Here is a 27,460-nt window from a genome sequence, read left to right as displayed (position 1 = left end):
TACTCAATACAGACATTAAGCCTCGATCATCATTTACAGTAATAATACAATTGAATAAGCTAAATAAAAGAAGTTTTGGATAAGAGCATATTAAGGAGATAGTATAAAGTGTACATTAGATATAAGAAACAGGGGGCAGGAGTATTTTAAACATGAATAATTTGGCCTGGTAAGAACTGATAAGGATTAACTTTGCACAAGATAGCATGAAAATGAATATTCCCCAAAATGTAGGAAACGAATGTGTACACAAGTGAAAATGAATTTTCGTGAGACAAGATTCGTGCATTTTCACAGCTCATATACAAGTTAAGGACTTTCACTGAGTTGAGTGAAGGGCAAAGACAAAAGGTATCAAACCATTGTTCAATGTCAAAATTTATGGAAGTCATTCAGTTCATACTGTTAACATTATATTATACTGCTCTCCTGGGCTCTTTCCATCACATACATTAACAAGAACAGGTGTCCATATAATGCCTATCTCACAGGCGCTTGGGGAATGGACCCCCCTTTTTCTAAATATTTTTTTTTTTGTATTTTTAATTTTTGATAGTAAATATTCTGTGATGTTTTGACAAATTTTCACTTATTTTATGTGTTCTTGCTCTTTTCCATACTATATTACAATAACAGTAGTTTATAAATTTTGACCTTCTATTACAATAGCAGTTGTTTATAAATTTTGACCCTCTATTATTTAACATGTTAAACAAGTAGATGTGTTAAACCAAAACTTTCACCAATCATATTTCCATATTCAGTGAACTATGAAATCCTGGTATTTTGCATTTATATATTTTTGATAGTTCACTTCATAATGAACATGTGTACTACCTTTCAAGTTAATGTGAACGCAAAGTTCCTTGAACCAAAACTTTAACCTGGTGAGGAACGGACAGATGGAGGGAAGAACACTCATGAAAATATAATGCCCCTCTACTGTAGTTTCACAGGTTGGGCATAAAAATGAAACTACTGACGACCTTGAAATCTCTTATATATCGATCACAAGGCAAATTTGATTCCCTTTTCAAGGACTTATTGACCAGGAAAATCTTTTAGAAACATGGAAAGAAGAAGGCACAATTTCTAATTGTTCATTTAATCATCATCAATGAAATGTTACATAAATATAAATATATAATATCAGTACAATATGTACAATTCATTTATCAAAACTAAATAAGTACAAAGTATTTTTTTTCTATTATCATTAAAATGATCCTAGATCTTTTTTTCAACAATGTATTTGAGCAACTGTTTGTAATTTTAATTGCAACCAAACAATCATCATTTTGTAACTTGTTGGGTGAAGAGAAGAATAACCAATGAAATTAAGCTTGTGTTGTACACACCAAGAACAAAAATGACAGTCTTGTATAAGTTCAAACTCTGTGCTTTCAGTTACAGGAAGAACATGTTAACATTTTGTTTCACCATTGTACAGTTGTTAAGATAGTCCAAGTTTTAAACAAGTCAAGTATAAATAAGGTTCCCTAGTCTTATACATAAAATTGAGAAAAGAAATGGTGAATGTGTCAAAGAGACAACAACCCGATCAAAGAGCAGAAAACAGCCCAAGGCCACCAGTGGGTCTTCAACACAGCGAGAAAATCCCGCACCTTGAGGCAGGCTTCAGTTGGCCCCTTAAACAAAAATGTGTACTAGTTTAGTGAAAGGGGATGAATGCAATGCTAAGTCAATCTATGAAAATCAGAATTTACTGAAAAAAGCAATACATAAATAAAAAATACTTTTAAATGTGCTATATAACAAGTGAAGATTATAAGTTTATTAAATGCTAATCAATTCATTTCAAACAATAGTTCCACACTACTGGATTGTTGTTTTCTTTTATGTAAAACAAAACAGAGAAAATACAATAAGTTTTAATGCACTAACAATTATAAAATTGGGAGGTTTCACCAATTCAATATACTAGAGAAAACGTAATATTTGAGTAGAATTATCAAACTGCATATAATTAATCACATCCATTTTAGCATGGAATAAACAATTTGAATATATCTGGCTAATCAGGTGTTTATTCTTTTCACATGCATCTTGTGACAGCATCTTAAGTTAGACCTTTAATAACCTATGCATTAACAAAATAGCTTATTTTAATCAATAAAGTTCATGGCTAACATTTTATTTTGCTTTCCCAAAACTGTGCAATTTCTACAACAAATTATCCCAAGGAAGGTGTGCTATTTGCACCAGCAATTTATTTAAATCAATGTTTTTGGTCTATATTCCTCCTTTGTTGATTCTTTTTCAAAAGATAAAATTGCTTACATTTCTTGAGAATAACTAGAGCACTAATATCTCAACTATTCACTAACTTTTTTTTTTGCACATACAAATATACATCACATAAAGAAATGAATGTTATTTACAACTGTCATCTAAAATTTTTGATTTAAAATCAACAGCACCACATAATATCAACAGCAAACATGCATATCACAATCAGGCGAGTGGAAGAATATTTGTTGAACATTTTTTATTCTAGATTTAAAGAACTAATGAAAATTTTAAAAGTTTGTTTGATATCACATGGATTTTGGTGCAAGTTGATATTCAAATATTTGATGGCAATCCTTTTTTTGGTAAAAGTGTCAATTACAAATTTTGAGTCCAAATGACAAGTAACTTTTTTGTGTATGGATGGATGTTCAGTATCAAGCAGGTAATTATTCTGCCATATTTAGCTTAGGAACATATTCATATGATATAAGCAGAAACCTTACTTTGTTGTAGACCTAAATGCAGAGCACAACTTGTTTAAAGAACTTAGCCCAACAAGTAACAGTCAACAGAAAAATTGGTCATGCCCCAGGCTTAATGCCTCATACTGAACAAAAAGGCTGCTATATCAATTTTTAAAAAGTTTTGAGTTTGACTTTGCAGAGGATCAAACCTGAGGCAATATGATTAAAATGAGATGTTGGGTATTTTTCAATGAGACTGAAAACCAACAACAACACAAAAAGGCATTTACAGGTCAACCTAAAATCTTAAAAAATAGAAAAGCCATTTATACAGTGTGTCAAACTATAAGCATGCTACAATGCAAATACTAAGTCAGTTCCAGTAATCTTAGACTTAAAATTACTTGATTGATTTCTGCTTGCTTAACGTCCAGTGGAAAAACTTAAAGGGGCATTAGCTGTCAAATTCATGTTCACCGATTTGACTCAAATTCTCATATTTGATTTATAACATACTAAAACGTATATTCAAATTACAATAAGTCTGAAATAATCAATTAACAATACATAGACTGGATAACATTTATCATCATTTCGTGTGTATTTTAGTCTAGACGCAATCTAATTAACCATCAAGATGACCTCTGAAGACTGCTGATGGTCACATAACCGGATATAATAAGTTAATCATCGTTTATACCTGTATAAGAATGATTTTTGGTGGATCGAATCAGTCAAAGAAATGGTTCAACTTTGTTTCACTTTCAATGTTGACATCTTTTCCTTTTAATGGCTGAACATGACTAATACATGCGTAACCAATCTGTAGCTACTGGGTTAGATTGAAGGTCACATGAAAACAGATTCAATGAATTCGAATTATTCACTTGCAAGAGAATAATTCATCAACAATGTTTCTTAGATTATTTTGACATAATTGAACTACACTGACTGCTAAAGGCGAATTATTATTTCACTATTTCACTTTCATTAATGATTGAACAAAAAAAATCATATTCTATTTTTGTTATATCTCGCAGCTAATGCCCTTTAAAATTGATAAATGACTGTAGGGTTGAGGTGAAATGTAATTATATATTAAAAAGTTACAAAATTATAGCACTCTCTTTGGAATGTAATGTATCAAACATATGACAGTTGAATGTAAAAAAAAAATGATCCAGTTATTATGATATTATTAACTAAGAGATAATTTGCAAAGATGCCATAGAATTTATGAGAATAAAAAAACAAATAACTAACAACTCACTCTGGTCTAGAAAATTATAATATCAAAAACAGTAAAAATGTTATTTTAGTTATGACAACAGTAACACTTCCATCTAAAAAGTACAAATTAATATCAGCTCAACTATTTAGTTAACATTTCATAATTTTGTTTATGCCTTCTCCACTCAGTTACCGGGGCATATAGTATTACCCATTTCATTCCTAAATCCAACAGTTTTCTAGAACTTTTTTGTTAAGTCTGTAGATATTGAGGGGATTTTTGGTTTATGAGTGTATAGCAATGACTTGCAGATCAAATTTGCATTTCAATCTAGATGACTAACTTTTCACAGAATTATGGTCTTTGGTATTTGTGCTGTCTTAACAATTCTGGTTCTTTAGAATCACATTTCATATATTTAGTCGTGTTACCATAAAGCTTCTAAATATGTTTAAATGACCAATACAGTTTCAGATCAAACCTTCAAAGCAATTATTGTATATTCCATATTATTGAATAGGAAATACAAAATATATTATTTTCTTACTAGTACATATTATATAAAGGCAGACATCACTGTTTAACTGCATTACATCTTTTGATACTATTGTTCAAGAGCCTAAGCCTAAGCCTATTAAGTCTACTTAAGCTTTAATATATAGCAACTGAAATCTATTTAGTTTTTAGAAATTTAACTAGCTATTATCTTTGCAATTCAATATATCAAATATCCTTAGAATACTTCGGTATTTTGTTTTTCACTCGCTTAATAAAAAACTTTAAAACAAAGAGTTGATTTTCTGTGACATCTCAATCTGATACAGAAGTAAAATATAATATAAATACATTTGGCACTAGTAAAGAGGAACATATAAAATAAAATGCAGGAAGAAAATTTATTCCAAGTCAGTTGGTGAGAATGTTTCATTTTTTTCCAAGTCAGTTGGTGAGAATGTTTCATTTTTTTCCAAGTCAGTTGGTGAGAATGTTTCATTTTTTTCCAAGTCAGTTGGTGAGAATGTTTCATTTATTCCAAGTCAGTTGGTGAGAATGTTTCAAGTTCTCTTTGTCGTTGTATTAAACTCTGAAAAAAACACACACAGAACATGATTGTTGGATTTATGCAGTAATCAGGAAAATAAAAACTAATTTTTACAATTTTTTCGACCAATGTCATTATTTATTTATAAGAGATATTTCCAAGTTTTCTCAACATTGCATAATTGTCTATTGGTCTCTATATTGGTAACATGTTGTTAACAATTCAGTATGTGTGTTTCTAATTGTTTGTTTAATTTTATGTTAATCTTGTCTTATTTGTGTTTTGTTTTTATTTGCACTGTCTTGCCTACTGGATTTGTGTCTGCTTCTTTGGTTGTGTTAGTCTTGCCTTTTCTACAGTGTCAGTCCTTAGTGCTGTTCTTGACCTTGTGTTGTGAGCAAGTCCTTTAAAACAGCTGTATTTGTATTTGTACGTATACTGTCTTGATTTATATAATGTCTTTAGAAATTCCTTGTTCTCCTTATAAAGTACTGCTGCATATTTCTTTTGAAAGTTATCATTAAGGAATATGAGTAATTGATACAGAATTATATAGTGTACTGACCTCTTTTAGACTGGAAAGTTGATTCAGTATTTGATCTTGTCTTTGTGTGGGATGATTCTTGACTAGAGATGGGTTAGTAATGGGGTCCTGAAATATGTACGTTAAAGCTCAATGAATGACTGGATATATGGTTTACTCTAATATCTTAAAGTCATTCATATATTATTTCATTAAACCACCACTTATTTATGATGGATTATATATTTCATGCCAAATCAATTCTCTTCATACTATGGTATTCAAATTTTTTTAAGTTCAGTATTTCCCTTCAACATAAATTATGTTGTTCCCTAAGGACTAATTTTGCAATTAAATTTGAATATATGGCTATGAAAAACAATCTTTTCATCTAAATTTTGAATTAATATATGACTAAGATAATGAATAGTTACATTTAAAAATACTTATCTACTGGCAACTTAACTAATCACTGGCAACTTAACTAATCACTGGCAACTTAACTAATATATCAGTTACTTTTAATCAGTGTCAAGAACTTTGATATGTAATGTAGGTAAATAAGTTGGAATTTTATATTTCACGTTCTGGAATGCCATTGATTTTTTAGAATTCATGATAAGTTCCTTAAGAGAATGCCCCCTTGAACATGTTGAATACAAAATAAAAATGTATAATACAATTCAGATGTCCACAAGTTTTTAGTTTTTTCAATTGCAGTACTTGTATTTATATTTTTTGAATTTTGCCTTACACATTTGCTTTAAGCCTTCGATATATATTTTTGCATTTTCTGAAAAAATACAAAAAATGTCAAAATGACCTCAATTTAAGGAACTTGATGAGCCAAGACCTTAACCAAAAATATATTTTGCTACAAAATGTCTTATTCAAAGATTTTACTGCAGGTAAATTTCTTGGCTGAAATCTAATTTTGCCAAAATATATGTTTGTTTAAACATTTTTATTATGTCACAATGACATCAAAACTAACAAAGGGAAATCATGTTTGTCTTCCTCATTTCAGAGGCCTAGTCTAATGATTTTATGAGCCTTCAATATTCATATACCAGTAAACACTAAAATTTATGGTCAAACATAATTTTTTTTTTTAAAGTATCTTTCTCGTTTAAAATATCTTACTTAACATGATTAAAACTGTTTAAAAAAAACATAGCAAATGCCATTATAACACATAAAAAATACACCATAAACTTCGGAGGTCAATATCACATGCAGTGGATAGGTTCGGTAACACTGAAGAGTCACAAGTGCTAGTATACTCGACAAAACACTCAATGATTATATGTTATAACATAGAATGTGAAAAAAGATCAGAAACTATATACTTTCCCACAGATTTATCCCAAAGACCACTTTAAAATACCAACTTGTAATATTTCTACACAATGATAATCAGATTAAACAATAGGAAATATCAAATTTGAACTGTCTGCATTATCACTTATATTGGAGACAGTTATAATTAATTCATCATTTATATTTGTACTAACTGTACTTTAATGTATCAAGTATATTACAAATTTTTGTAAATTTAAAAGAAATTCCAACTATCCTAGTGTTTTTCCTTCTTTCCTTCTTTTTAAAGGTATATCAACATTTAATTATTTTTTTAATTGAAACTTTTCTCTGTTACTTGAGGACTTTTGTTTTTTCTTCCTGCCTGTGTGACTGATGTTTTACAGAGCACATGAAAAAATAAATGAGTATACTTGTGCTGTTCAATGAAATTTTCATGAGAAGATATTGGTTACAATTAACCATAAAATCTGTTATTAATTTCTTGTAACTAAGCAGTTCCTTGTGAATTTAATAGGAAGCTTTCAAAACAATGTGCAGGTAAAAAAATGCTAAGGTTTTAAACAGATAACAAAATTATAAATGCCTGAAGATAGCCCAAAACTGCATTGTTAACAAAAAGCAAAATTATGTTGGAAGTAAATTAAGCTATACTGCCTTTCAGATATAAATTCATATTGGTAAGAAAGTTTTTTGATGCAAAAATTGACAAACAAATTTGCAACACCCACATGTAGCGCTGAATAGAATTTTGTTTTTATAGAAATGTAAAATTGTGAAACAATATTTTAAGTATATGATAATATTTAAGTAGGATTTGACAACTTTTCCATTTGTAAAGGGGCATAACTCTAGAACGATAAAAGTGACGCCATCAAATTTCAAACTTCATCTGTGTTTTGTGGTAATAAGCATTGTGTAATAAGTTTTATAACATTTAGTTGAGGCAAACTAAAGTTAGAGAACGGAAACCAACTTTGGGACATACAGACTGACAAGGGTAAAACTTAATGCCCCCTCCACTACGGCGAGGGCATAAAAATCCCAAAATTCAGAAATGTAAAATCTAAAATTTATTAAAATGGAAAGGGAGCTTCAATAGATATAAGCAATTCACCAAAGTTTCATGAAAACTGATCAAAGCATTTTTGAGTTATTGTTCTACATGTTGACGACAGACGGACAATGGTATACCATAATACGTATAATAACCTGCTTCGCCTAGCGCAGCTGGATACAACCGCAGAGGTCCAATCCTGAACAGTTGGGGCAAAAATGGACACAATATTCAAGCTTGATACAGGTCTGAATTTGGATTGTAATTAAATATTTGACACATTATAGGTTTCTGACACAGGATAAATGTAGTCAAAGAACTTGAAATTGGTTATATGATTTGAATTTATATTCAATTGAAGATTTCTTGCTTTTGTGCAATACACTGTGCTGTTGCGTAATACTTAGTAAATCTGTTTTCAGACTATATACAAAGAATTAGCAAAATAAATTGTGACCCCCAATTTTTCTTTGAAAAATGACAATTTCTTAAATCTTGAGGAAAAAAAATTGACCCCCTAAAATTTTTTTTTACCCCCTCCTTTCCCCCCCAAAAAAAATATTAGAAGAAATCTTCTTTTAAATTTCTTAAATCTTGAGGGAAAAAAATTGCCCCCCCCCCCCCCCCCCCACTCTCCTTATTCGAAAAAAATAACATTTGAAGACATTTTCTATTTGTAAAATGTGGTACAATATGAGAAAAATCCATACACTTAAACACAAGTTATTGCCTGAAAATTAAAAAAATGCTTGTTTTAGACTCTTTTTGGCCCTTAATTCCTGAACGGTTTGGGCAACTACCCCCCAAATGAATCCCAACCTTCTACTTGTGGTATTGAACCTTGTGGTACACTTGTGGTACAATTTCAGAGCAATCACAATACTTATACACAAGTTATTGTCCTGCAACTAGAATAAACTGCTTCGCTGAGCGCAGCTGGATACGCCCGCAGAGGTCCAACCCTGAACAGTTGGGGCAAAAATGGACACAATATTCAAGCTTGATACAGGTCTGAATTTGGATTGTATTAAATATTTGACATATTATAGGTTTCTGAATAAATGTAGTCAAAGAACTTGAAATTGGTTATATGAATTGAATTTATATTCAATTAAAGACTTCTTGCTGTTGTGCAATACACTGTGCTGTTGCGCAATACTTAGTAAATCTGTTGTCAGACTATAAACAATTAAAGTTCAATTAATTCTCAATGTCATATTAGAAATTTATGAAAATGTAAAGGGAGCTTACATCAATAGATATAAACAATTCACCAAATTTATGAGAATTGCTGACAGCATTTTTGAGTTATTGACCGAAAACTGGAAAATCCCCCCTTTTTTGATGAATAAAACCCCATAACTCAGAAATGTAAAATGTAAAATTTATAAAATTCTAAACGGAGCTTACATCAATAGATATAAACAATTCACCAAAGTTTCATAAGAACTGCGAAAGCATTTTTGTTTTTTTGTCCGAAAACTGGAAAATCCACCTTTTTTTATGAATAAAACACTAACTGGAAAATCCACCTTTTTTTATGAATAAAACACTGTAACTCGGAAACGTAAAATCTGAAATATATAAAAATCTAAAGGGAGCTCATGTCAATAGATATAAACAATTCAACACAATTTCTTGGAAGTTGGTGAAAGCATTCTTGAGTTATTGTCTGAAAACTGGAAAATCACCCTTTTTTTTAATGAATAAAACCCCATAACTCGGAAACGTAAAATCTAAAATTTATAAACTAGAGGCTCTAAAGAGCCTGTGACCTCACCTTGGTCTATGTGCATATTTAACAAAGGACACAGATGGATTCATGACAAAATTGTGTTTTGGTGATGGTGATGTGTTTGTAGATCTTACTTTACTGAACATTCTTGCTGCTTACAATTATCTCTATCTATAATGAACTTGGCCCAGTAGTTACAGTTAAGGAATGACTGTAATATTTTTTCTGTCTATGAAGACATTGTAGCGGGTTATTTTAAAGTGTGCACCACATTTTTTATGTTATTTCGAATAGACAGAAAAAATATTACAGTCATTTCTTATAATTTAATTCTAAATTCCATTTTAAACCGGAGTAAACCATGAAAAAACGTTGATGACGTCACGGTCACATGACAAAATCATGTCTATGAGCTGATAAACAAAACAACGTCAGCCAATCAGAAGACGCGTTACATCCAAAATTAAATTATTGGAAAATATTTGGAAAAATTTACAAAAATTTACAAAATTTATGAAAATTGTAAAAAATTGACTATAAAGGGCAATAACTCCTTAAGGGGTCAATTGACAATTTTGGTCATGTTGACTTATTTGTAGATCTTACTTTGCTGTACATTATTGCTGTTTACAGTTTATCTCTATCTATAATAATATTCAAGATAATAACCAAAAGCTGCAAAATTTTATTAAAATTACCAATGCAGGAGCAGCAACCCAACAACGTGTTGCCTGATTGGTCTGAAAATTTCAGGGCAGATAGATCTTGACCTAATGAACAATTTTATCCCGTCATATTTGCTCTAAATGCTTTGGTTTCAGAGATATGAGCCAAAAACTGCATTTTACCCTATGTACTATTTTTTAGCCATGTCGGCCATCTTGGTTCGCGGGCGAGGTCATCGGACACATTTTTTTTAACTAGATACTCTAATGATGATTGTGCACAAGTTTGGTTTAATTTGTCTTAGTAGTTTCAGAGGAGAAGATTTTTGTAAAAGATTACAAAAATTTACGAAAAATGGTTAAAAACTGACCATAAAGGGCAATAACTCCTTAAGGGGTCAACTGACCATTTTGGTCAAGTTGACTTATTTGTAGATCTTACTTTGCTGAACATTATTGCTGTTTACAGTTTATCTCTATCTATAATAATATTCAAGATAATAACCAAAAACGGCAAAATTTCCTTAAAATTACCAATTCAGGGGCAGCAACCCAACAACGGGTTGCGCGATTCATCTGAAAATTGCAGGGCAGATAGATCTTGACCTGTTAAACAATTTTACCCACTGTCAGATTTGCTCTAAATGCTTTGGTTTCAGAGATATAAGCCAAAATCTACATTTACACCTATGTTCTATTTTTAGCCATGGCGGCCATCTTGGTTGGTTGGCCAGGTCACTGGACACATTTTTTAAACTAGATACCCCAATGATGATTGTGGCCAAGTTTGGTTAAATTTGGGAAAGTAGTTTCAGAGGAGAAGATTTTTGTAAAAGTTAACGGACGACGCCGGACGCCAAGTGATGAGAAAAACTCACTTGGCCCAAAGGGCCAGGTGAGCTAAAAACGAAAGGGAGCTCACGTCAATAGATATAAACAATTCACCAAAGTTTAATGCAAATTGGTTAAAGCGTTTTGGAGTTAATGTCCCACATGTTGACGACGGACGGACAGACGGACGGACATAGGTTTACCATAATACGTCCCGTAAACGGGCGTATAAAAATGCTTGTTTTGGGACCCCTTTGGGCCCCTTATTCCTAAATGGTTGGGACCATCAACCCCAAAAACAATCCCAACCTTTTTTTTGTGGTATTGAACCTTTTGGTTAAATTTCATGGAGATCCATACACATGAACTAAAGTTATTGTCCGGAAACCAAATGTCTTCAGACGACGACGATGTGATAGCATTATACGACCCCAAAATTTTTTTGCGGTTGTATAAAAATTTAATAATGAAGTTTATATGTAACCTTGTTAAACATGTTGATAAGATAAGTAAACAGTTTCTTAACAAAAAATGCCTCTCTTTTATCTAAATCTTGATTAATTCTTGATAATTTTTATACGCCCGTTTATGGGACGTATTATGGTATACCGTTGTCCGTCTGTCCGTCTGTCCGTCCGTCCGTCTGTCCGTCCGTCGTCAACATGTCGGACATTAACTCAAAAATGCTTTAACCAATTTGCATAAAACTTTGGTGAATTGTTTATATCTATTGACGTGAGCTCCCTTTCGTTTTTTATAAATTTGAAATTTTACGTTTCTGAGTTATGGGGTTTTATTCATTAAAAAAAGGGGGATTTTCCAGTTTTTGGACAATAACTCAAGAATGCTTTCACCAACTTGCAAGAAATTGTGGTGAATTGTTTATATCTATTGACATGAGCTCCCTTTCGATTTTTATAAATTTTAGATTTAAGTTTCTGAGTTACAGGGTTTTATTCATAAAAAAGGGGGATTGTCCAGTTTTCTGACAAAAACTCAAAAATGCTTTCAGCAGTTCTTATGAAACTATGGTGAATTGTTTATATCTATTTAAGTAAGCTCCCTTTAGAATTTTATAAATTTTACATTTTACATTTCTGAGTTATAGGGTTTTATTCATCAAAAAAGGGGGGATTTTCCAGTTTTCGGTCAATAACTCAAAAATGCTGTCAGCAATTCTCATAAATTTGGTGAATTGTTTATATCTATTGATGTAAGCTCCCTTTACATTTTCATAAATTTCTAATATGACATTGAGAATTAATTGAACTTTAATTGTTTATAGTCTGACAACAGATTTACTAAGTATTGCGCAACAGCACAGTGTATTGCACAACAGCAAGAAGTCTTTAATTGAATATAAATTCAATTCATATAACAAATTTCAAGTTCTTTGACTACATTTATTCAGAAACCTGCAATATGTCAAATACTTAATTACAATCCAAATTCAGACCTGTATCAAGCTTGAATATTGTGTCCATTTTTGCCCCAACTGTTCAGGGTTGGACCTCTGCGGTTGTATCCAGCTGCGCTCAGCGAAGCAGTTTATTTAAATTGTTATGACATAACATTTAATACCAAGGATCTAAATGTACATGTACATCATCTAAATGCTTTGTGAAAAGTAACAGGTCTACCTTGTTGTTCAGAGAGACAACAGAAAAAAGAAGGTCAGTAACTGAAATGTCTTAAAAAATGTTTATATACTACAATAATAAAAAACATACAGACAATAGTGTGACAAAAACAATGACTATCTGTGAATAGAGTAAACAATATTGATACAGTGTACAATAAACCTTGTTAAGTATATGCTCATCTGAACTGTATATATCACTGTCATAACACTGACTACAGTAAATACACTAATAAAAAATGAAAAATCAAATTATCATCATTGTATGAATGTCTTAAAGTTTCTGTAGCACCACACACACACACAAGTTTATTGTTTGATGAAGTCTAATGCACTTTCTAAAAGTAAAGATAATTTCATGGTGGTCAGCCTTTTTTGATGAAAAAATGCAAAAGGCTAATCTTTAAAGAGTACCTTAAACTATATAAAACCAGTGCTGAAGGTAAATAATTAATTCTTATAGAGCTTGAGTAACACACAAACCTAGAGAAAACCAGATTACCAGGGATAAATCACTAATTCTTATAGAGGTCGAGTAACACACAAACCTAGAGAAAACCAGATTAACAGGGATAAATCACTAATTCTTATAGAGGTCGAGTAACACACAAACCTAGAGAAAACCAGATTACCAGGGATAAATCACTAATTCTTATAGAGGTTGAGTAACACACAAACCTAGAGAAAACCAGATCACCAGGGATAAATCACTAATTCTTATAGAGGTTGAGTAACACACAAACCTAGAGAAAACCAGATTAACAGGGATAAATCACTAATTCTTATAGAGGTCGAGTAACACACAAACCTAGAGAAAACCAGATTACCAGGGATAAATCACTAATTCTTATAGAGGTCCAGTAACACACAAACCTAGAGAAAACCAGATTACCAGGGATAAATCACTAATTCTTATAGAGGTCCAGTAACACACAAACCTAGAGAAAACCAGATTAAAAGGGATAAATCACTAATTCTTATAGAGGTCCAGTAACACACAAACCTAGAGAAAACCAGATTACCAGGGATAAATCACTAATTCTTATAGAGGTCGAGTAACACACAAACCTAGAGAAAACCAGATTACCAGGGATAAATCACTAATTCTTATAGAGGTCGAGTAACACACAAACCTAGAGAAAACCAGATTAAAAGGGATAAATCACTAATTCTTATAGAGGTCGAGTAACACACAAACCTAGAGAAAACCAGATTACCAGGGATAAATCACCAATTCTTATAGAGGTCCAGTAACACTCAAACCTAGAGAAAACCAGATTACCAGGGATAAATCACTAATTCTTATAGAGGTCAAGTAACACACAAACCTAGAGAAAACCAGATTACCAGGGATAAATCACTAATTCTTATAGAGGTTGAGTAACACACAAACCTAGAGAAAACCAGATCACCAGGGATAAATCACTAATTCTTATAGAGGTCGAGTAACACACAAACCTAGAGAAAACCAGATTAACAGGGATAAATCACTAATTCTTATAGAGGTCGAGTAACACACAAACCTAGAGAAAACCAGATTACCAGGGATAAATCACTAATTCTTATAGAGGTCCAGTAACACACAAACCTAGAGACAAGAGTGCACACGCTGAAATGTCTCGCCTTCTTTACTAATCATTGATATTATGTTGATAGTCCTAAATATAAAGCTTTATTACAACTGTCACATAAACTTAACATTAACCAAGTAAACTAAACATTGACCAATGAACCATGAAAATGAGGTCAAGGTCAGATGAACCATGCTAGGCAGGCATGTACAGCTAACAATTCTTCCATACAACAAATATAGTTGACCTATTGCTTATAGTTTAAGAAAAACAGACGAAAACACAAAAACTTAACACTGAGCAATGAACCTTGAAAATGAGGTCAAGGTCAAATAAAACCTGTGTGACTGACATATAGATCATAAAATATTTCCATACACCAAATATAGTTGAACTATTGCATATAGTATTAGAAAAAAAGACCAAAACTCAAAAACTTAACTTTGACCACTGAACCATGAAAATGAGGTCAAGGTAAGATGACACCTGCCAGCTAGACATGTACACCTTACAATCATTCCATACACCAAATATAGCTGACCTATTGCATGTAGTATTAGAAAGAAAGACCAAAACTCAAAAACTTAACTTTGACCACTGAACCATGAAAATGAGGTCAAGGTCAGATGACACCTGCCAGCTAGACATGTACACCTTACAATCATTCCATACACCAAATATAGTAGACCTATTGCATACAGTATAAGAAAAACAGACCAAAACACAAAAACTTAACTATAACCACTGAACCATGAAAATGAGGTCAAGGTCAGATGACACCTGCCAGTTGGACATGTACACCTTACAGTCCTTCCATACACCGAATATACTAGACCTATTGCTTATAGTATCTGAGATATGGACTTGACCACGAAAACTTAACCTTGTTCACTGATCCATGAAATGAGGTCGAGGTCAAGTGAAAACTGTCTGACGGGCATGAGGACCTTGCAAGGTACGCACATACCAAATATAGTTATCCTATTACTTATAATAAGAGAGAATTTAACATTACAAAAAATCTGAACTTTTTTTTCAAGTAGTCACTGAACCATGAAAATGAGGTCAAGGACATTGGACATGTGACTGACGGAAACTTCGTAACATGAGGCATCCATATACAAAGTATGAAGCATCCAGGTCTTCCATCTTCTAAAATATAAAGCTTTTAAGAAGTTAGCTAACGCCGCCGCCGCCGCCGCCGCCGCCGTAGCCGCCGCCGCCGCCGGATCGCTATCCCTATGTCGAGCTTTCTGCGACAAAAGTCGCAGGCTCGACAAAAACCAGATTAACAGGGATAAATCACTAATTCTTATAGAGGTCCAGTAACACACAAACCTAGAGAAAACCAGATTACCAGGGATAAATCACTAATTCTTATAGAGGTCGAGTAACACACAAACCTAGAGAAAACCAGATTACCAGGGATAAATCACTAATTCTTATAGAGGTCGAGTAACACACAAACCTAGAGAAAACCAGATTACCAGGGATAAATCACTAATTCTTATAGAGGTCCAGTAACACACAAACCTAGAGAAAACCAGATTACCAGGGATAAATCACTAATTCTTATAGAGGTCCAGTAACACACAAACCTAGAGAAAACCAGATTACCAGGGATAAATCACTAATTCTTATAGAGGTCCAGTAACACACAAACCTAGAGAAAACCAGATTACCAGGGATAAATCACTAATTCTTATAGAGGTCCAGTAACACACAAACCTAGAGAAAACCAGATTACCAGGGATAAATCACTAATTCTTATAGAGGTCGAGTAACACACAAACCTAGAGAAAACCAGATTAAAAGGGATAAATCACTAATTCTTATAGAGGTCGAATAACACACAAACCTAGAGAAAACCAGATTACCAGGGATAAATCACTAATTCTTATAGAGGTCCAGTAACACACAAACCTAGAGAAAACCAGATTACCAGGGATAAATCACTAATTTCAAAGAATGATAGACAAAACCATAAGAAACAAGAGTGTTGAAGTAAATTACCAATTTGTGATTGATCTTTAAAAAGTATGAGGTAATTAAGAAAACTAGTCTATAGGAAAGCAAGGTATTGAGGGTAAATCAATGATATTTAAAGAGGAAAAAAAAAACTGTAGCATGCAAATAAAGTGCACTTGCTATTTTTACCAATAACACAACAAGAGTGCACACGCTGAAATGTCTCGCCTTCTTTACTAATCATTGATATTATGTTGATAGTCCTAAATATAAAGCTTTATTACAACTGTCACATAAACTTAACATTAACCAAGTAAACTAAACATTGACCAATGAACCATTAAAATGAGGTCAAGGTCAGATGAACCATGCTAGGCAGGCATGTACAGCTAACAATTCTTCCATACAACAAATATAGTTGACCTATTGCTTATAGTTTAAGAAAAACAGACGAAAACACAAAAACTTAACACTGAGCAATGAACCTTGAAAATGAGGTCAAGGTCAAATAAAACCTGCGTAACTGACATATAGATCATAAAATATTTCCATACACCAAATATAGTTGAACTATTGCATATAGTATTAGAAAAAAAGACCAAAACTCAAAAACTTAACTTTGACCACTGAACCATGAAAATGAGGTCAAGGTAAGATGACACCTGCCAGCTAGACATGTACACCTTACAATCATTCCATACACCAAATATAGCTGACCTATTGCATGCAGTATTAGAAAGAAAGACCAAAACTCAAAAACTTAACTTTGACCACTGAACCATGAAAATGAGGTCAAGGTCAGATGACACCTGCCAGCTAGACATGTACACCTTACAATCATTCCATACACCAAATATAGTAGACCTATTGCATACAGTATAAGAAAAACAGACCAAAACACAAAAACTTAACTATAACCACTGAACCATGAAAATGAGGTCAAGGTCAGATGACACCTGCCAGTTGGACATGTACACCTTACAGTCCTTCCATACACCGAATATACTAGACCTATTGCTTATAGTATCTGAGATATGGACATGACCACGAAAACTTAACCTTGTTCACTGATCCATGAAATGAGGTCGAGGTCAAGTGAAAACTGTCTGACGGGCATGAGGACCTTGCAAGGTACGCACATACCAAATATAGTTATCCTATTACTTATAATAAGAGAGAATTTAACATTACAAAAAATCTGAACTTTTTTTTCAAGTAGTCACTGAACCATGAAAATGAGGTCAAGGACATTGGACATGTGACTGACGGAAACTTCGTAACATGAGGCATCCATATACAAAGTATGAAGCATCCAGGTCTTCCATCTTCTAAAATATAAAGCTTTTAAGAAGTTAGCTAACGCCGCCGCCGCCGCCGCCGCCGTAGCCGCCGCCGCCGCCGCCGGATCGCTATCCCTATGTCGAGCTTTCTGCGACAAAAGTCGCAGGCTCGACAAAAACCAGATTAACAGGGATAAATCACTAATTCTTATAGAGGTCCAGTAACACACAAACCTAGAGAAAACCAGATTACCAGGGATAAATCACTAATTCTTATAGAGGTCCAGTAACACACAAACCTAGAGAAAACCAGATTACCAGGGATAAATCACTAATTCTTATAGAGGTCCAGTAACACACAAACCTAGAGAAAACCAGATTACCAGGGATAAATCACTAATTCTTATAGAGGTCCAGTAACACACAAACCTAGAGAAAACCAGATTACCAGGGATAAATCACTAATTCTTATAGAGGTCCAGTAACACACAAACCTAGAGAAAACCAGATTACCAGGGATAAATCACTAATTCTTATAGAGGTCCAGTAACACACAAACCTAGAGAAAACCAGATTACCAGGGATAAATCACTAATTCTTATAGAGGTCCAGTAACACACAAACCTAGAGAAAACCAGATTACCAGGGATAAATCACTAATTCTTATAGAGGTCGAGTAACACACAAACCTAGAGAAAACCAGATTAAAAGGGATAAATCACTAATTCTTATAGAGGTCGAATAACACACAAACCTAGAGAAAACCAGATTACCAGGGATAAATCACTAATTCTTATAGAGGTCCAGTAACACACAAACCTAGAGAAAACCAGATTACCAGGGATAAATCACTAATTTCAAAGAATGATAGACAAAACCATAAGAAACAAGAGTGTTGAAGTAAATTACCAATTTGTGATTGATCTTTAAAAAGTATGAGGTAATTAAGAAAACTAGTCTATAGGAAAGCAAGGTATTGAGGGTAAATCAATGATATTTAAAGAGGAAAAAAAAAACTGTAGCATGCAAATAATGTGCACTTGCTATTTTTACCAATAACACAACAAGAGTGCACACGCTGAAATGTCTCGCCTTCTTTACTAATCATTGATATTATGTTGATAGTCCTAAATATAAAGCTTTATTACAACTGTCACATAAACTTAACATTAACCAAGTAAACTAAACATTGACCAATGAACCATTAAAATGAGGTCAAGGTCAGATGAACCATGCTAGGCAGGCATGTACAGCTAACAATTCTTCCATACAACAAATATAGTTGACCTATTGCTTATAGTTTAAGAAAAACAGACGAAAACACAAAAACTTAACACTGAGCAATGAACCTTGAAAATGAGGTCAAGGTCAAATAAAACCTGCGTAACTGACATATAGATCATAAAATATTTCCATACACCAAATATAGTTGAACTATTGCATATAGTATTAGAAAAAAAGACCAAAACTCAAAAACTTAACTTTGACCACTGAACCATGAAAATGAGGTCAAGGTAAGATGACACCTGCCAGCTAGACATGTACACCTTACAATCATTCCATACACCAAATATAGCTGACCTATTGCATGCAGTATTAGAAAGAAAGACCAAAACTCAAAAACTTAACTTTGACCACTGAACCATGAAAATGAGGTCAAGGTCAGATGACACCTGCCAGCTAGACATGTACACCTTACAATCATTCCATACACCAAATATAGTAGACCTATTGCATACAGTATAAGAAAAACAGACAAAAACACAAAAACTTAACTATAACCACTGAACCATGAAAATGAGGTCAAGGTCAGATGACACCTGCCAGTTGGACATGTACACCTTACAGTCCTTCCATACACCGAATATACTAGACCTATTGCTTATAGTATCTGAGATATAGACTTGACCACGAAAACTTAACCTTGTTCACTGATCCATGAAATGAGGTCGAGGTCAAGTGAAAACTGTCTGACGGGCATGAGGACCTTGCAAGGTACGCACATACCAAATATAGTTATCCTATTACTTATAATAAGAGAGAATTTAACATTACAAAAAATCTGAACTTTTTTTTCAAGTAGTCACTGAACCATGAAAATGAGGTCAAGGACATTGGACATGTGACTGACGGAAACTTCGTAACATGAGGCATCCATATACAAAGTATGAAGCATCCAGGTCTTCCATCTTCTAAAATATAAAGCTTTTAAGAAGTTAGCTAACGCCGCCGCCGCCGCCGGATCGCTATCCCTATGTCCAGCTTTCTGCGACAAAAGTCGCAGGCTCGACAAAAACACTATAATGATGAAAAGCTGCAATCTGATTGAAATACAGATCCCGTGTCCATGCTTCATTTACAAAGATCTGAACAAAACCCTGTTCTACCTTACTGTTTTAAAAGCCTTTTTCTGGAACCTGTGATTTTTGATACACACCTTCAAAAATTTGGAGGCAGAATTTGCATTGGCTAATGTAATAATTACAGAGAAGAAAGTAGAAATGAGTGTTGCGAGATCCATGTAAGCAAGAGTGGATCTGTATTTTGATCAGATTGGAAAAGGGAAGTAATTTATAAGGCTAGTTATAAATTAACAGCTTAAAGAACTTTGTGATCAAAGTTCCCTTTTTATTCATTATCAACATGTTGTTTTTTATATAATGTAAATCTTGATTAATTATTCAATCAATTTATTAAATTGCTACAAAAAAACGTGTTCAAAAAATAATTATGCTGTCTTATACTGTGACTTGTAGGTATGTATTTCACTTTTTCTTTTTAAATTGTTGTTTTAAAGACAAAACACAAACTGTTTAATTGGCAAGAAATGTTTACAAATTTTGCAACAAACTAGTCCCTATAGTAGAGAAATTAAAAAACAGAGCATAGGTGTGTGTGAAAATTAACACTGTAAAGTTGGATGAAGTGCAAGGCTAGTACAGGTAATCTGTAAACAAGATAGCAATTATAATAAAATGCTCCGCAGGGCGCAGCTTGATACGACCGCAGAGGTCGAACCCTGAACAGTTGGGGCAAGTATGGACACAACATTCAAGCTTGATACAGCTTTGCATTTGGATTGTGATTAAATATTTGACACAGCATAGGTTTCTGACACAGAATGAATGTGGTCTAAGAACTTAAAAATTTTAAATTGGACATTCACCTATTATGGTCCAATATCCAAAATCTAAATACATGTTTAGATTCAGCATATCAAAGAACCCCAAGAATTCAATTTTTGATGAAAGTTTAATTTTGGACCCTTTTGACCTCAATGTGGACAAAGTTGATAATGGGGATCAAAAATCTAAATACATGGTTAGATTCAGCATATCAAAGAACCCCATATATTCAATTTTTTTTTAATTTTGGACCCCGATTTGGACCAACTTGAAAACTGGGCCCATAATCAAAAATCTAAATACATGTTTAGATTCAGCATATCAAAGAACCCTAAGAATTCAATTTTTGTTAAAATCAAACTAAGTTTAATTTTGGACCCTTTGGACCTTAATGTAGACCAATTTGAAAACGGAACCAAAAATTAAGAATCTAAATACACGGTTAGATTCGGCATATCAAAGAACCCCAATAATTCAATTTTTGATGAAATCAAACAAAGTTTAATTTTGGACCCTTTGGACCTCAATGTGGACCAATTTAAAAACGGGGCCCAAAATCCAAAAACTAAATACACGGTTAGATTCAGCATATTAAAGAATCCCAAGAATTCAAGAATAAAACCCCATTGAAATTGGTCAAGAAATAAGCAATTTATACGAAGTATCTTCTTTTGCACAATACTGTGCAATTAAATATTTCTTGCTATTGCGCAATACTGTACAATTGACAATTTCTTGCTATTGCGCAATATTGTGCTATTGGATATTTCTTGCTATTGTGCAATACTGTGCAATTGAAGATTTCTTGCTATTGCGCAATACTGTGCAATTGAAGATTTCTTGTTATTGTGCAATACTGTGCAATTGAAAATTTCTTGCTATTGCACAATACTTATCATATAATAATCCATCCTGTTTGGTGTGTATCTCCTACCATATCATTATTATTTGCTTTTAATATAAATCAGAAATAACCAACTTAAAATGGAAAATTTTAAAAGAAAAAAAAAATGAAAAAAAAAAAAAAATCCATCCCCCCAAATTTTTTGAACCCCCTTATGATTCATCACCCCCAAACTCAATCCCAGCCTTCCCTTTGTGGTATGGTACCTTGCAGTACAATTTCAGAGAGATCCATACACTTGAACACAAGTTATTGTCTGGAAACTAGAAAAATGTGTTTTTTGGCCCCTTTTTTGCCCCAAATTCCTAAATGTTTAAGCAATTACCCCCAAATTCAAACCCAGCTTTCCCTTTGTGATATGGAACCTTGTAGTACAATTTCAGAAAGATCCATACACTTACACACAAGTTATTGTCCTGAAACTAGAAAAATGCTTGTTTTTTGTCCCTTTTTGGCCTCTAATTCCTAAAATATTGAGGCAATTATCCCCATCATCAATCCCAGCTTTCCCTTTGTGGTATGATACCTTGCAGTACAATTTCAGAGAGATCCATACACTTGAACACAAGTTATTGTCTGGAAACTAGAAAAATGCTTATTTTTGGCCCCTTTTTGGCCCCCAATTCCTAAATGTTTCAGCAATTACCCCCAAACTCAATTCCAGCTTTCCCTTTGTGATATGGAACCTTGTAGTACAATTTCAGAAAGATCCATACACTTACACACAAGTTATTGTCATGAAACTAGAAAAATGCTTGTTTTTTGCCCCTTTTTTGGCCCCTAATTCCTAAAATTTTGAGGCAATTACCCCCAAAATCAATCCCAGCATTCCTTTTGTGATATGGAACCTTGTGGTACAATGTCAGAGAGATCCATACACTAACACACAAGTTATGTCTGGAAGTTACAAAAATGCTTATTTTTGGCCCCTTTTTGGCCCCTAATTCCTTTACTGTTGATACCATAACCCCCAAAATTAATCCCAACCTTCCTTTTGTGGTATTGAACCTTGTGGTAAAATTTCATAGATATCCATTCACTTAAACTAAAGTTAGAGTGTGAAAACCAATGTGTCTTCGGACGACGACGACGACGATGCCAACGTCATACCAATATACGACCACAAACATTTTTTTGCGGTCGTATAAAAACCTGATAAAAAAGTATTGTTTTGATTTTGGTTTTCAAAATAGGTAACTACCATAAATATTTTATGAATCTTTTTGGACTGTTGTCTTAATATCTAAATTACTTCAATTTATCAGCACATCATCCAATCAAAGTAGGCATATCATCTGCTTACTGATCAGTGACCAATATTTCTGTCATTGGATGATATTTAAACAGTAAATTTTGATTACAAAATTGTCAGTTTATAATTACATTATTTTAAAAAAACTAAGTTTGCAACTTCTTAACTTTAAAAGATTTTGACTGTCCTGTTTAAGTTCTTTTATGTTTTTGGGATGAACATTTTTTTGTATATTGGTTATATGATCATGTCTGATTAAAGTTGTTGCTCAGAGACACAATGTGAGCACTTACAATGTATCATACCTTTATAATACCAAAGTCTTCATGCAACTTTACAGCTTGAAGTATTTTTTCATATAACTAATAGACAGATGATTTTAAATGGAATTCTAAAGTATATGCATTCTTTTTCATTTGAATTACTAATATTGATGTGATGTAAAATTTGTAGCTGTATTAGAGAAGTTTGGTTCCGTTTCTTGCCATTTGAACAATTTAAACTGATGATACAATCTGTAATTTATTCAAAACATTTCTTTTTGGAGAGAAACAGGTCATAGAAGGTAGATTTGACATATTTTTTTTCTAGCATGTACTTAGTACACATATTCTTTACCTAGAAATTTAAAAATATCTAACCTTATCATTATTTCTTGATTCTCCAGGAAGCCTGATCCTATCTTCATACACGTCTACCCTGTTGCCATAATTACCAGGTTTCATTCCTTTAATATATGCTTTCCTAGCATTTGCTAATTTAGTTGTTTCCCTTGAAAGAGGAAGTGGATTAGTAGCCAGGGCTGGGTCTAAAATCTCTACAGTTCGTGTAAATGGCACAAAGTCACTATCACCGAGTTCATAAGTCACAGGGTTTGTGTCCCCATATTTATATAGCTTCCCTCGATGATCAAGTCCTCCCTCCCCACCTATTTTATGTTTGAGGGCAGGTACAGGTGGAGAGGGAACTCTTTTTAATCGTTCATCTGTCCTTATAACTGATACAGATGGTGATGGAGATCGCTCCCTGTTGTATGGTACAAGTGCTCTGTTTGTCTGCTCAGGTGATCTTGACCTTGACCTATTGATAACCAGACGATTGACCTCTGGCTGCCCTACAGGAGAATGTGATTTATTTCTATGACAAAGTCTATCAGTTCTTGGTGTAGTTTCTCCATCAGAATGAGAACCACATCTTGAAAGCCTCTCTGTGGGAATTCTATCTTTATTCATTTCTACCATTGCCATAAGTTCTTGTTCTCTGATCCGTCTTCGATGTTCACTGGCTTGACGTTTGTGCTGAATTGGATCTTTTTCTGATTGTTTTTTTGGATGTTTGTGTGCAGGATTTTGATAATTCCATAATTCTTTCTTCCTACTCCTGCTTCTTCTATCTGTTTCTCTAGGTTTTGGTTCTTCTTTCTGAATGACAGATCTTTTTTGATTGGCTGGTTGCTTTCTTGGCATTCTTTCCTCTTTTGTAGCACTTTTTACTCTAACCTTTTTGCCCTTAGAAACTTTGTACACAATGTCAACATCAGTCATTTCTCTGTATGTTCTCTGATCCATTCTACGACCAGTTTCTGAAAATTATATTTTTATTATTTTTTTTTAAATTAATCCAAACTATGGGAGCAAAGCTAAAATAATCTAATCTCTGTCCATTTACAATAATCTGAACAAATGATCTATTTAAAAAACATATTTATGAATATGTTTAATTTCAACGTAATTCTACTGTTGTCCTTTATAGCAAATCTCCGGGCAAACAACAAATTACTTTCCCTGTAGCTAAAATTTCTGGTCAGTATAATGCTTACCATTAATTACTGCTATGTTACCAGTCTGTGTACCAAATTCTCTTTTTGGAGACTGTCCATATCTGTACTGACTAGGTGTTAGTACTCTATTCTCAGTGTAAGGTTCTAACGCCAAACCGGATTTGTCTGTGTGTTTGTCTGTTTGTATTGGTCTAGGTGAGACATCAAGGTTTAAACCTGGTACATATGTTGGTTCAGTAGCCCTTGGTGTCAACTTAGCTATAAAATAAATAAAGATTTGTGTCTGAGTGATGGACTAATGTGCACAAGACTTCTACTTATGTTGTCATAATGGTTCCAACTGCAGACATCATGCCTTTACTGCTGCAAGTTTACATGTAAGTTATAGAAACTAAAGACACAAATGCAATATGAAAGATTATAGGAACACTTTATCTAAAACAATTCTTAATAAATGACTATGCAAAGTGAAGCATGAAATGTCCCAAACTTATCACTAAGGAACAGTCGAAGAAGTATATATTAAATGCCAGTCTAGATACAGTATGTTTTTGAAACTGTAATATGATGGACACGATCACATTGTTTTTGATACAATTGATTAATAAGGAACAGTCTTAAAGTGGTAAGAGCAAATCTGGGGAAAAAACTCAAAAGATTTTTTTAGAAGAATAAGTTGGGAAAAAAAAATCATTAGTCCAATAAAAACAGACATTGCCAAAAGGAAAAAATACAAAAAGACTAAAAATAATAACAAAATACTAAAGAAAACAAAAGATCGAGTAGTGTCGCCAAAAACTGAGATTGAACCCAGGTGGTTCTGGAAGGATAACCACTTCCTGCTCCACTAGTGGCATCCATCATCACAAAAATAATAAGTCTCTTTCAGTTATGTCCAAATCAAGGAAAAGAGGATAAAACGGTTAAATTTAGAAAATCAAAGAATTCCACAAAAAACTTCCTTTGATACATGAAAAATGTCTAAAATGGTCGGATTTCACTATGCAAAGGACTACATTTTTTCTAAAAAAAGTGTCACTTGTACTGATCATGGATTGTTTTAGTATTTTACCATGGCTGTGGATACATGATGTCTACAGCAGTCATATAAAAAATGGTACTGAAAATTGGTTACTTAGTATTCAATGAAGTAAAATGACAATAATAAGATATTAAGTCTGGCATGCAAAAAAAAAAAGATATTGATGGAGGGATACATGATATAACGAGAAAGAATTGTAATTATAAATAAGCTAATTTGAAACAAAAATTCTATAGTATCAATGTGGAAAAACAATTATTTACCTGAATAAACTAATAAATTGCTTTGCTAAGTGCAGCTGGATACGACCGCAGAGTTCCAACACTGAACAGTTGGGGCAAAAATGGACACAATATTCGCGCTTGATACAGGTCTGAATTTGGATTGTAATTAAATATTTGACACATAATAGGTTTCTAACACAAAATAACTGTAGTCAAAGAACTTAGAATTGGTTATATGATTTGAATTTATATTCAATTTTTTGCTTTTGTGCAATACACTATGATGTTGTGAATTGACCCCCCCCCCCCCCAAAAAAAAACAAAAAAAAACAAAAAAATTTGAAGAAATTTTCTGAAATCTGAAATCAGAAAAAATTGTCCTCCCCTCCCCCTCACAATTTCTTTTTTACCCCCCCCCCCCCCTTTTTTCAAAAAAAAAAAAATTCTTTCCCTCAAGATATGGTCATAATCTCAATTCAAATTTCCAATGGAGTTTGCAACCATAATTACCCATTTGAATACATTATAAAAGTCTTAAAATAGAAATGACATACATAATCATGGCTAAAATTAGTATTCCTTAATGAGCATTTTTAAATAGTAACTTCTAAAAATAAATTGACAGCTAATCACCTCAAGACAATTAAACATTTCTTTATACATAATTTAAAAGCAGTGTAAGGGAGGTAATCCAAACATAACATTGTACTTTTTTTAATTGTCCATTAACCAGGAAACCCTTGTTTTACCCCCTTTTTTGCCCCTTATTCCTAAACGGTTTGAGCCATAACCCCCCAAAGCCAATCCTAACCATCCCTTTGTGGTATGGAAACTTGTGGTATAATTTCAGAGAGATCCATACACAGTTCCACCAGTTATTGTCTGGAAACTAGAAAAATGCTTATTTGGGCCCCTTTTTGGCCTCTAATTCCTAAACTGTTAGGACTATAACCCCCAAAATCAATCCTAACCTTCCTTTTGTGGTTATAAACCTTGTGTTTAAATTTTATAGATTTCTATTTACATTTACTAAAGTTATTGTCCGGAAACCAAATGTCTACAGATGACGCTGACAACGAGATACCAAAATTTTTTTTTGCGGTTGTATAAAAACATAATACACAAAACAAATTAGTAGTGGTAACAAATCCAAAATAACATAAATCTATATATTTTGCACAAGAGTTATATATTTGCAAATATGTGACAATTTCCAGTGTATTTTCTCAAGCTGTGCCCCTACTAGACCTTGTTACTGTGAAGGCTATATTTTTTTACCTTACACAAACCTCAAGGTGCAAATGATCACACCGGTATTTGTATAGAATCAGAATTTCTGAACTAAATTATTTTCCAGATATTAAAGATTGTCTGGAAAATACTTGTACATACATTTTTGTGATAGGTTGACAATGTTAAAAAAAATGCTCTGCTGGGTGCAGCTTGATATGACCGCAGTGGTTGACCCTGAACAGTTGGGGCAAGTATGGACAATACATTCAAGCTTGATACAGCTCTGAATTTGGATTGTGATTAAATATTTGACACAGAATG

At 33.1% G+C, this 27,460-nt stretch overlaps 1 protein-coding gene and 4 long non-coding RNA genes across 9 annotated transcripts in view; 3 read left to right on the top strand and 2 right to left on the bottom strand.

The window, feature by feature from the left end:
- Positions 1 to 1,089: 1,089 nt before the first annotated feature.
- The window catches only part of LOC127729030 (trichohyalin-like), a 62,768-nt gene continuing 36,397 nt past the window's right edge, over positions 1,090 to 27,460 (bottom strand). For all 3 annotated transcript variants that reach the window (XM_052236636.1, XM_052236645.1, XM_052236655.1), the window contains 4 exons: positions 24,680 to 24,898; positions 23,502 to 24,442; positions 5,556 to 5,642; positions 1,090 to 5,032 (listed from right to left, as the gene is read on the bottom strand). In XM_052236636.1, coding sequence (XP_052092596.1) covers positions 4,976 to 5,032; positions 5,556 to 5,642; positions 23,502 to 24,442; positions 24,680 to 24,898 — 1,304 coding nt within the window. In that variant the 3' untranslated portion in view covers positions 1,090 to 4,975. The remainder of the gene's footprint in view (positions 5,033 to 5,555; positions 5,643 to 23,501; positions 24,443 to 24,679; positions 24,899 to 27,460) is intronic.
- Positions 8,530 to 26,175, top strand: LOC127729458 (uncharacterized). The gene is made up of 2 exons (XR_007994639.1): positions 8,530 to 8,899; positions 26,054 to 26,175. It is a non-coding gene; the product is annotated as an uncharacterized LOC127729458 (long non-coding RNA).
- Positions 13,292 to 17,766, bottom strand: LOC127729413 (uncharacterized). The gene is made up of 4 exons (XR_007994609.1): positions 16,190 to 17,766; positions 14,284 to 14,348; positions 13,504 to 13,698; positions 13,292 to 13,373 (listed from the first exon to the last, which is right to left on the bottom strand). It is a non-coding gene; the product is annotated as an uncharacterized LOC127729413 (long non-coding RNA).
- Positions 13,368 to 14,316, top strand: LOC127729431 (uncharacterized). Of its 3 annotated transcripts, none has more exons than XR_007994623.1 (3): positions 13,368 to 13,420; positions 13,551 to 13,680; positions 14,266 to 14,316. It is a non-coding gene; the product is annotated as an uncharacterized LOC127729431 (long non-coding RNA). The 3 variants fall into 3 exon arrangements; XR_007994624.1 differs by having other exon boundaries at positions 14,201 to 14,293; XR_007994621.1 differs by lacking the exon at positions 14,266 to 14,316 and adding an exon at positions 13,941 to 14,006.
- LOC127729471 (uncharacterized) lies at positions 14,667 to 16,819 on the top strand. Its single transcript, XR_007994641.1, has 3 exons — positions 14,667 to 14,805; positions 14,953 to 15,099; positions 16,803 to 16,819. It is a non-coding gene; the product is annotated as an uncharacterized LOC127729471 (long non-coding RNA).

Source organism: Mytilus californianus, unplaced genomic scaffold (genome assembly GCF_021869535.1).
Source record: "Mytilus californianus isolate M0D057914Y unplaced genomic scaffold, xbMytCali1.0.p SCAF_1, whole genome shotgun sequence".
Lineage (NCBI taxonomy): Eukaryota > Metazoa > Mollusca > Bivalvia > Mytilida > Mytilidae > Mytilus > Mytilus californianus.
The sequence above is the reverse complement of the archived record's forward strand: the minus strand, read 5'-3'. Positions and strand labels throughout refer to the sequence as shown.